The sequence below is a fragment of the Volvox carteri genome, assembly GCF_000143455.1.
Source record: "Volvox carteri f. nagariensis unplaced genomic scaffold VOLCAscaffold_164, whole genome shotgun sequence".
NCBI lineage: Eukaryota > Viridiplantae > Chlorophyta > Chlorophyceae > Chlamydomonadales > Volvocaceae > Volvox > Volvox carteri.
In genome coordinates this window covers 268-11,307 of record NW_003307707.1, presented here as the reverse complement: position 1 = coordinate 11,307, position 11,040 = coordinate 268, and the positions used below count along the sequence as shown (strand labels likewise).

Genomic DNA, 11,040 nt, shown 5'->3' with positions numbered 1-11,040 from the left:
ATATGCTTGCAGATCGCATATGGCATATGCTTGCAGATCGCATATGGCATATGCTTGCAGATCGCATATGGCATATGCTTGCAGGTCGCATATGCTTGCAGATCACATATGCTTATAGATCACAGCACAGCATAGCATAGCATAGCATAGCATAGCATAGCATAGCATAGCATAGCATAGCATTGCGCAGCATAGCATAGCATTGCGCAGCATAGCATATGCTTGCAGATCGCATATCGCATATGCTTGCATATCGCATATGCTTGCAGATCGCAAATGCTTGCATTTGGCAGATGCTTGCATTTGGCATATGCTTGCAGATCGCATATGGCATATGCTTGCAGATCGCATATGTCATATGCTTGCAGATCGCATATGTCATATGCTTGCAGATCGCATATGTCATATGCTTGCAGATCGCATATGGCACATCCTTGCAGACTGTGTATGCTTGCATAATGCAGATGCATGCGCATATGTATAACATATCGCATATCGTATATTGCATATCGCATATTGCATATTGCATATCGCATATTGCATATTGCATATCGCATATTGCATATTGCATATCGCATATTGCATATTGCATATTGCATATCGCATATTGCATATCGCATATCGCATATTGCGTATCGCATATCGCATATCGCATATTGCATATCGCATATCGCATATTGCATATCGCATATCGCATATTGCATATTGCATATTGCATATTGCATATTGCATATTGCATATTGCATATTGCATATCGCATATCGCATATCGCATATTGCATATCGCACCCATATCGCTGCATATGGCATATCGCATATCATCACATACCGCATATCGCATATCGCTGCATATCGCATATCGCTGCATATCGCTGCATATCGCATATCGCTGCATATCGCTGCATATCGCATATACATATATGCATGTATGCACATATGAAACATAATAAAACATGGTTCGCGGTAGGGATCGAACCGGCGACCTCCCGTTCTTTTTGGCGCGGTCTTAAGCGCGTACGGCACGCTCCCGACCCGGAATTTCCAAAACTCTCCGGACGGACAACCGGACGGACAACCATCGAACTCGGGATAGGCCTCCGCTCATAACATATGAGCTACGGCGATCCTGCATTGCGCGGAACCACTATGTGCCGTGCTTCTAAGGGCCGCTTGCTACTTGCTGCGGAGCTACGGCCCACTCGCGCGAACAGCATGGTCACACACAAGAAGTAAATTATACAAAGGCGGAAGAAAATTAAGCTTGCGGAGTCTAGCACGCGAATTTAGGCTGTGAAACGCTCGCGCGGGAGTCGAACCCGCAGGGGGCTCCAGACAATGGTGGGCGGCTCCCCATTCCTTCCCGTATGGAGCGAGCATGTCGTCCGGGGTGTCCCCCTTACCCCGGACGCTGTCATTTAACGCCGTACAGTGGCGGGTCGCGGTTTCAACTCAACTCAACTCAACTCAACTCAACTAGCCCTGGGCTGGGCAGGTCCAGCGTGCTTCCAGCTGTCGCGCATGCTCAAACTCGGCCGTATATCGCTGCTCCGTCTCGCGTGCTGCCTGCTTCAGCAGGCGCAGGTTGGCGGCGAGGTCCGGCTCGAGGTTAGTCGCGCTGAGGAATTGTCTGATTATCCTCTTGCGCTCATGTGGCGTGGTATAAAGCGGCTGTAGCAGACGGACGTGGTCCAGCGTCTTAAAGCGGGTCAGCAGCACATACAGGGTGGCGCGCTTGATGCCGTTGGGTGGGACAGCGTGATCCACCAGCCAGCACTCGTCTTTGAAGCTGCGACCTTGCACGAAGTAATCGGTGACCGCCTGGCGGTCGCCGAGCGGTACGTTGAGGCGCCGGATCTGCTTTGTGATGGTGCCATACCCGGCGGCAGGCATCTCCACCTCGGCAATGCAAGACGCCCGGGGTGACAGGATGAAGGCACCACCCCTGCTGGCGTAGTCTCCAAGGCCCTGCAGCACGGTGTCGGGGATGTGGCCGCTTATAGGCCGGACAATGACGGCCGCTGGAAGGTACTTGAGTCGGCGGTAGGGGCCACGGCCGTCATCTGCTGGCTCGCGGCCATCCTCAAGCAGGCCGCAGGCTTCCACCTCGTTGTTGTGGCTCGCCCCGGCATCGGCAGCTGTCGTATCAAGCAGGATGTATCGGGCGCCATGGTAGTACCACGTGTCGGCGGTGGTGTGGCCAAACTCGTGATCCTTGATCCGCATCACAACTGCTTTCTCCACGTGTGTCAGGGCCGGCTCTGCAGCAGCACCGCGCTTCTGGACAGGGACGTGGTCCGCATTCCACACCACAAGGCGCTGATTCTTGCGCTGTGCCTCCAGCATGATGAGACGGGTATTGAGTGTGTGGCGTGGTTCGTTCCTCTGCAGCACGACGCGCGGCTCGAGGTGTGCCAGGTCGGCCAAGTCGACGATGGCGCGGCTGTTGAGGTCGTCGACCATCTCGGCTATGCGCTGCTCGGTGGCTGGCTCACCGCCAAACATAGAGGCGTACTCTGTCAGGCGACGGCCAGAGGGGCTGCTGTCCTGGCGCTGCTGCTTCTCCAGCAAGAAGACCGTCTTAGCCAGGGATCGGTAAACCCGGAAGCCCTCAAGTATGCAGCTCTGAGTCTGCGGGACGGCCCGGGGCCGGCGTGCTGCTACTTCGGGTTGCTGCTGACCGCCTTGAGATCCAGCGGCGGCCTCATTAGGGTCGCCATCATTGTCCTCCTCTCCGTGCAAAGGTTGCGCGGTTGGGACAGAGGGCGAGAACTGAGGGTTGCATTCCACAGCAGCGGCGTACCGGTAAAGGGGCGGGCCACCTGGCTTTGGGTGCTGGAACTCGTCGCCTGTGTTGGCGCTGGGACGGCCGCTGAAGATGGTGGCGGCGGGGTGGTCGCCGCCGAGATGCGGTGGCGGCAACAGGTGACGAGTGCAGGACTGGTTGCACGCACCCAGGTGGTCCAGGCTGTTCATGCCAATCTCGTCGATGATGAGCGCACCATCGCCGACATTACGATGCACCTGTAGGCTGGCTGCGCTGCCTTTCCTGACGCTGTCCGCTCGGTTGCTGCCAGCAGATAAAGCAAACATGGCGTGGGTAGAGAGGCTGCGATGCACCGGCGTGCTGAAGGCAGTTGCAGCAGCCCATGAGTAGGCGCAGGTGGCCGCCCAGTGCGGGCAGCCATGCTGGAATGTGTACCACAGGAGCGCCTGTACGAACTGGCTCTTTCCGGTACCGGGCTTGCCCTCCACAAGCATCTGCGGCGGGTCGCCAGGGTTGGGCTCATCACGGTGATCGAAGTACCGAGCCATGAGCATGAAGGGCACGGCCTGGTGGGGGGCAAGCGTGAACAGCTCGATGGTGTTGTCGATGCTGGGCGGCTGGGGGAGATGCACATAGAGGGGCATGCGAGCCTGTTCAGTCCGCTCAGGAGTGCCAGGCATGCGCACGATGGCGACCAGGGGTCCGCTGGCGGGGCGGTGCAGCTCGATGTGAGGGGTATCCATCTCAGGTGTGGCCGTCAGTCCCGTGTGGGCGCCTCCATCTGCCTCAACAGTGCCGGCTGCTGCTGCAACGAGATACCGCTTCAGACGCTTGGTCGCTTCAGTCAGGAGGGGCAGGTCCGCTGGCGTGATCCGACGGCTGAAACGATCGCTGCGTGCACCATGGCCGTCCACTAGGGCCGGGGCTCGGCAGCACCGTGCTGCATCATAGGCATACGCGCCAGCAGCGTTGGTGCAGTCAAACAGGTCCATAAGAGCGACGGTGGCAAGATCGGTGCCAGCCGTCGGATACTCCTGACCTGGGATGTACACAAAGTGCTCCAGCTGGTCGTCGGCGGGCGGCTGTGTTTCAGGATCAGGCCTGAGATGCCCGCGGATGCCGTCATCGGTATCGCCATCAGAAGTGCTTGTGCCGTCACCTTCAGGCAGCGCGGCTGCTGCCGCTGCCGCACGCTGCTGTCGGCGCCGCTGGTTGTACTCCGCCTGACGGCGGGCTTTCCCAGCGTGGTCCTCTTCGATGTTGTCCAGCAGCACCGATACATACACCTGGTACGAGCGACCTGCCTCAGTAGTGCCCAGCTCTGCCCACCAGGTGTCGTAGGCTTCCTTTACAGTCAGCCCGGGGGAGATGGGCTGACCCTGGTGAGCTTTGAAAGTACCCAGGACAAATGCATAGTACTGCGCCATGCCCGCAGCAGAGGTGCCAGGACGGGGTCGGCGGGGAAGGGAGCCTCCAAGCTGTACATATCACGGCCGCGGCAGGCGGACGTGGACATGTGTTCTATACAGCGGATGTGTGCTGTGGAAGGCCACCAGGCGGGGCAGCTCCGTGGCTGTCTGAGACGTTGGCTGGTCGAGTGTCGCTGCAGCTGTAGGAGCAGGTGGCTCAGGAGGAGGGGCTGCAGTCGGCAGAGGCACAGGGGCAGGCACAGGGGCGGTTATGGGTGTGGCTGGGGTAGTGCGCTTGCGGCGTCGAACTGCCACCGGAATCTGTAGACCCAATCGCTCTCGGTGCGGGTGCTGAGCTGGCGGCACATGTCGAACCTCATAGTTGGAGGATAGGTTGTATACGCTGCAGTCCAGGCCGCTGAGTTCTTCCCCCCGCAGCACGTAGCTCTGCACGGCGTTGGTCACCGTGTACCCCTCCTGCTCCTCAGCCTCCACCAGTACTGCTGCTGTGGTCGCCGCCTCAGGAGATTGCTCGGCGCCCGCAGATAGCGCTGTGAACGCGTCTACCTGCAGGTATGCGCATTCGAACGTCGCCTCGAATGTGGAATGACCGTCCAGCTTCATGGCGACAAGCGCCATACCAGCCGTAATGGAAGCGGTCATGCGATGCACAGTGGCACACATGTTGCCAAAGGCGGTGGGCCCACTGGCACTCGGATCCGGCGTCCTTCCAGCCAGCAGGAAATCCTGCACTCGGGTAAGAGTGTTGCACGTCAGCTGCACCTGGCTGTCGTTGATGCTCTTGCCAGTGTATTTCGTGCTGTAGTAGGCAGAGTCGCGGGCGCGGTCAGCAGCAGGCTGCAGCAGCGTACAGTCTCCCCATTCATCTTCAGGGCGGGCCAGTTGTGCTGCTGCCTCTGCCGTGTAGACGCGATCCACCTCGCACGCCAGAGTAAACAGCTGGTTGCACCCGAAGGCCAGCGCTGCAGCTGGCATGTGCGGTATGATGTTCGGGCCCAATCGCGGCAGAAGGAAGAGGCCACCGGTGCCAATCCACTGGAAGGCGCTGCGCAGGACACGAGGGAACGCCATGCCACAGCTATCATCTGTGCCACGGCAGCCGTGTCGCTTGCACGTGTCGTTATGCGTATGAGTAAGCGTGCTGCGAATGACGGCTGCATGGTGTGTGCGGCAAGCAGCGTGCCGGGGAGGCGGCGGGAGCCCGCCACCTGCACAGCCGGCGAGCCTGCCAAAATCGTACGCTGCAGGCGGGCAGGACTTGTCCACGGGCGGAGGTGCACGGCCATGCTGCTGGGCCTCTTCGACGGTCATGTCCATGACGTAGTGTTCTGCACCGCGGGTGAAAGGGTCATAGTACGGCGAGGGATACCACATGGCGCACAGGGTGTATGCCAGGGCCAGCGCTCGGCAGTTGGGTCCACTGAACAGCGCCTGAAGGCGCTCGACTGCGAACATGGCCACATGCGCAACACCGTGGATGTGCAGGGCGAGGCGGCCGCTCTGCTCCACCTTGACCGCCACCTCAAAAGTGAGGCCGCAGAAGCAGTGCGGATTCGTCTGCTGCATGGCGCCCGGCGTGAAGCCGAAGAGCTCCTCCACCAGAACCTCCTTGGTGGCCACCAGCAGGGCGGCGCAACTGTACGGGTCATCCTTCACGCGCCGCCACTTCTCCACCGTGCTCGGGATATGTTGCGGTCGTCCATCATCGTCAAAGTCCAACACCTGTCCGGAGGCCACGACTGCACAGGCTGCATGCATATCTGCCGGATTTACGGTGAAGAACAGCGGGGGCCAGCCAATGGTGAGGGCGGCTGCACGCATCTTGGATCGGGCACCATTGTAATACGCGTCTGTGAGGTCGAGGCGCAGAGTACTGAGGCGGGCCCCCTCCACCAGCGCCTTAACCAGCGGCGACTGCTGCACAAGCAGCTGCCGCCGCTGTGAGTGCCGATATGGCAGCGCCAGTATGGTGCCCATAGCACGGATGACATCACGCGGCACACGCGCTGCTGGCTCGCCAAGATGCGGCCGCATGTTCATGGTAATGCCCACTTGCGCCATGCTTTCGTGGCGCACGCAGATGTTGTACATGCGTGCCAGCAGCATGAGATTGCCGCCGAATTGCGTCCACGGCACGCGGTGCAGCAGGTGGCGACAATATGCCGGAAAAGACATGCCGCGGGGGCGCTGACCAGAAAAGCCATACGGGAAGGACTGGGGGAAGCAGAGGGTGAGGATGGCGGGATGACGGTCATCCAGCACGTGGCTGTCACGGCCACCAGCCGCAAATGCAAGCCGCGCACGGCCAGTCAGAAGGTCCTCCACTCGGCCCGGGAAGCGGTCGATTTCGCTGCCATCATTGCCAACATTCGACGGCTGTGGCAGGATCAGCTCCAGCTCGTCCAGAGTGGCAGCTGCCGGATCGACTGCACGAGCAGACAGCAGATGCGCAAGAGCTGGGTCAGGATGCAATTCACGCTGATAGCATGGTGCAGCAACGGCGGTAAATGCAGCATGGTGTGTGCATAGGCCGGACAAAAGCGAAATCGAAGCGTCTCGAACGCGTTACAAACGAGCGAAGATGCGTTAGCCCTATGCTCAGCCAAGCAAGAGAATGCACACACCTGGTGCACCTTCAACTGGCTGGTCGGCAGGTCCACGCAGGATGGCGGTGAATGGCCCCGGTCCAGGGTCATGCCCTGCACTCAAGAATACATACAGCGGAGTAGTAGGATACATCACTAGCAGGACAGGCGAGGGTGCTGCAAGAGTCCAGCTTATCCAGCGGGTCGAGATCAGTCAGCACAAGAGGAGCGCACTCTTGATGCACGGGGCAGCAGCGGCAGCGGCTGCCCGGTGCACAAAGTGCAGTAAGAGGGCAACACGAAAACAGAGGGCACACAACAGCTCGCATAAACACAGTAACAAAATAACACACCTGCATTCGGGGTCGGATCCGCCAGCGTAGGTTGCACGGGTCCTGCAGGATCCACATCAGGTGCCGCAGCTGCATCGGCAAGATTGCCATCACGAACAGCCGCTTCCACCACGTCCTGGAACTGCCGCACACCTGCCGCACCCGTGCGGTCGTGCAGGAAGGTGGTGCGGAGGACGTTCACCACCTCCGGATCTGTAGGCGCAAGAGCGGCATGCAAGATTTCATCCGGCACACCTGCAGCACAGCCCATGCGCTCGTACTCCTGCAGAGCATCCTCATCGATAGCCAGCTCCTCCTCATCGTTGTGCTGTAAGAAACGGACCCAGGCGACGATGACCTGCCCTCGCACCTGTAGACCTGGCGCCTTTCGCACGCGTTCCAGCAGCTCCGCCCGGCTGTGAACCTGGTCGACACACACGACCGTGATAGCGCCGGCCAGGTCGGACGCCCACGCTGGCAGCTGTCCTCGCAGCATATTCGGGTCGGGATTTACGACCCCAATGCCGTGGGTCTTTACAGCACGCGGAAAGACGTCCGGCGGCCGGTCTGCCAGGTACATTATGAGCAGCTGCTGGATGATGCGGCCGCGGCCCAGAAGCTGCCCCTCCAAGAAAGTGGGCAACGGCAGAGGGTCGCCCAGATGATTGACGCACGGCACATCGCCAGGTCCAGGCGCGCCAGCGCAGCTTCGGGGACTCGCCGGGCTGTAGTAGAGGAGCAAACACGGGCAAGCAGAGCCGATACGACTAAGAAAGCTATGGTGGACAAGTACATGCCGCAGATGAAGGGAGCAAGGAAACGCAGGCAGAAGTCATAGCTCATAGGCACTAGGCAACCGGCTTGCGAGCACGAAGCAACCGACTCACCGCTAAGGGCTTTGTGGCAGACGTTGCATACGAATATGCGCTCTGCAGCACCATCGCCAACCAGCATAGTGCGGTTGGGCAGATCCGGCTCCAGACGCATGCAATAGGGCACCTCCACACTAGCGGGGTGATCCAGGCAGGCTCTGGGCAGCACCCGCGGGGGGCGCGGCTGTTGATCCGGTGGAAGCTGCTGGGGCTCGGGCTCGGGCTCGGGCTGCTGCTCAGCCGTCATCAAATCCGGATCGCCAGTCTCCTGAGCACCAGCATCCACGTCCAGTGCTCCGTCCACCGCATCATCCACCAGCCTGCCTGCTCCACTAGCACTGCCGCCGTCCTCATCCACAGCACCAGCCCGCTCAGCCCGGCTAACACGATACCGAGCAGGCAGGACTGGATCAGGTGGCGGTGGTGCGTCTCCCTGAGCTGTACGTGCCATCCGCCGCCACACCAGAGTACGCCCCCAGCGCTGCACAGCGTCCGTACACATGACGTCTGCACGTAAAATGTCAACGTTGGGAATCTCTATCCAGTGCAGCACCGTCGACTGGTCCTCCGAGCACACCTCAGAGCACACAGCACAGACACGGGAGGGCATGCGCCGGCGCAAGGCAGCAGCCATGGTCGATGCACACTGCAGCTGCACGGTGTACGGTACCTGCCTGTCAGGCGGTAACTGACCGCCAGGAAGGTCCTGCATGCGGCCCTCTGGAATCGCCAAAAGAAATTCTGGCAAGTCAACGGCGTCGTCACGATGAAGGTCCGCGAACCGCAAGAGACGGTGCATGCGAGTCAATATTGTATCCCTAGGGGCGGCCTGCTGGTCATGCTGCTGCACCTGCCGTGCAGCCGCATGCTGTGCCGTGTTCCGCAGCTGCTCCTGCATCCTCACCTCCGGATTAGCACGGGCAACGGCATGCTGCGCAGTGTTCCGCAGCTGCTCCTGCACCCTCACCTCCGGATTAGCACGGGCAACGGCACGCTGCGCAGTGTTTCACAGCTGCTCCTGCACCCTCACCTCCGGAGCAGCACGGGCAGCGGCATGCTGTGCAGTGTCATGCAGCCGTTGCTGTGCCCTCACCTCCGGGTCGGTACGAGCAGCCGCGTGATGTGCAGTGTTATACAGCCGCAGCTGCGCCCCCACCTCCGGGTCGGCACGTGCAGCTGCATGCCGTGCAGCATCCTGCTGGCGCTGCAACACCCGCAACTCAGGAGGGGCTGCGGCACGCTGTGCAGCTTTCTGCCGGCGCCATTTAGCCCGTAATTCCGCAGCAGAAGGTTCAGCAGCCTGTTGCTGCTCCTCCAGCGGTGTGTCAACAGCAGCAACCGCTTGCTGGCCCTCTGCGGACCCTGTTGAATTAGCTGGCGCGGCTGTCTGCTGTGATGCAGCATGCTGCCGCTGCTGAGGTGCTTGGTCAGTGCACAAATCACTAAACGGACGTGTTCTCCCACAACGGATGCCGTCTGCAAGCGAACCAAGCCGAAGCCGCTTCGAAGGAGGCCGATCTGCCATAAAGACCTAACGACCTAACGAGGCGAACACGTGTGCGAAGTTTGGTGTTAAGGAAAGTTGCGAAATAAGCGGAAACTCAATAGGAAGAGCAAAAAGCGCGAGCGTATTTCAAGGAGAATTACGAGAATGATCAAAGGTTACAAGCGGAAATTGTGCTGTATAAAGCGTGTACGGCAATCCTTCCGACGCGGACTTGAAATGCGTGTTCAGGTGCGAAGTATGCGCTAAAGTGCGCGTCGAATTCCGCGGCTAATTGTACGTTGGATTGCGCGTCGAATTGCGGGTTTAGAGCTGTGCGAATCGCGCTGTATGAAGCGCGTACGGCATTCATTCCGACGCGGAAGCGCGTTTTGAAGCGCGCATCGAATTATGCAACAAAGCGCGCGTTGAATCCCGCGGCTGATTGTACGTTGAATTGCATGTCTAATTGCGCGTTTAGAGCTATGCGAATCGCGCTGTATGAAGCGTGTACGGCATTCATTCCGACGCGGAAGCGCGTTTTGAAACGCGCATCAAATTATGCGCTAAAGCGCGCGTCGAATTCCGCGGCTAATTGTACATTGAATTGTGCATCGAATTGCGCATTTCTTCTAGTCAGCGGTCTAGATTCATCGTGCTGTATGAAGCGCGTACGGCATTCATATGAAGCGCGCATCGAATTATGCGCTAAAGTGCGCGTCGAATTCCGCGGCTAATTGTACGTTGAATTGCGCGTCGAATTGCGTGTTTAGAGCTGCGCGAAGCGCGCTGTATAAAGCGCGTACGGCATTCATTCCGACGCGGAAGCGCGTTTTGAAGCACGCATCGAATTGTGCAACAAAGCGCGCGTTGAATCCCGCGGCTGATTGTACGTTGAATTGCATGTCGAATTGCGCGTTTAGAGCTATGCGAATCGCGCTGTATGAAGCGTGTACGGCATTCATTCCGACGCGGAAGCGCGTTTTGAAACGCGCATCAAGTTATGATGCGCGTTTTGAAACGCGCATCAAATTATGCGCTAAAGCGCGCGTTGAATCCCGCGGCTAATTGTACGTTGAATCGCGCAATGCATATGTGCATACGTGCATATGTGCATATGAAGCATATGTGCATATGTGCATATGAAGCATAGCATATGAAGCATATGAAGCACATGAAGCATACGATGAAAAAAAAGAAAAAAAGCGGCGCGCAGAAAAAAAAACGGCGCACTAGGGGTTGAACCGGCGACGCGGTGGACAGACGAGGCGCGGTCCCTGCGGTCCCGAGGGTGCCCTAGCTCTCGTTCGGGTCCGGTCTGCATATGCTTGCACATCGCATATGTTTGTAGATCGCATATGCTTGCACATCGCATAATATTCTTGCAGATCGCATCTGATTGCAGATCGCATATGCTTGCCGATCGCATATGCTTGCAGATCGCATATGCTTGCACATCGCATATGCTTGCACATCGCATATGCTTGCAGATCGCATATGCTTGCACATCCCAAATGCTTGCAGATCGCATATGCTTGCAGATCGCATTTGCTTGCAGATCGCATATGCTTGCAC

The 11,040-nt window shown here is 58.6% G+C and overlaps 3 protein-coding genes across 3 annotated transcripts; 2 read left to right on the top strand and 1 right to left on the bottom strand.

Annotated features, from left to right (window-relative positions):
- Positions 1 to 512: 512 nt before the first annotated feature.
- Positions 513 to 818, top strand: VOLCADRAFT_35996 (uncharacterized protein; the record flags this gene model as incomplete). Its single annotated transcript, XM_002959334.1, has 1 exon — positions 513 to 818. A coding segment is annotated over one exon (306 nt), but the record flags the coding sequence as incomplete, so codon positions are not given.
- A 654-nt stretch (positions 819 to 1,472) lies between these two features.
- VOLCADRAFT_100825 (uncharacterized protein) lies at positions 1,473 to 9,507 on the bottom strand (the record flags this gene model as incomplete). The annotated part of the gene is made up of 10 exons (XM_002959331.1): positions 1,473 to 4,241; positions 4,317 to 6,619; positions 6,818 to 6,955; positions 7,132 to 7,263; positions 7,366 to 7,735; positions 7,785 to 7,835; positions 7,998 to 8,039; positions 8,152 to 8,949; positions 9,013 to 9,075; positions 9,139 to 9,507. 10 exons carry the CDS (start codon positions 9,505 to 9,507, stop codon positions 1,473 to 1,475), a joined length of 7,035 nt encoding a protein of 2,344 aa, XP_002959377.1.
- Positions 9,508 to 10,149: 642 nt separating this feature from the next.
- On the top strand, positions 10,150 to 10,533 carry VOLCADRAFT_100824 (uncharacterized protein; the record flags this gene model as incomplete). The annotated part of the gene is made up of 1 exon (XM_002959333.1): positions 10,150 to 10,533. The coding sequence occupies one exon, from the start codon at positions 10,150 to 10,152 to the stop codon at positions 10,531 to 10,533; it is 384 nt and encodes a 127-aa protein (XP_002959379.1).
- Positions 10,534 to 11,040: the final 507 nt, after the last annotated feature.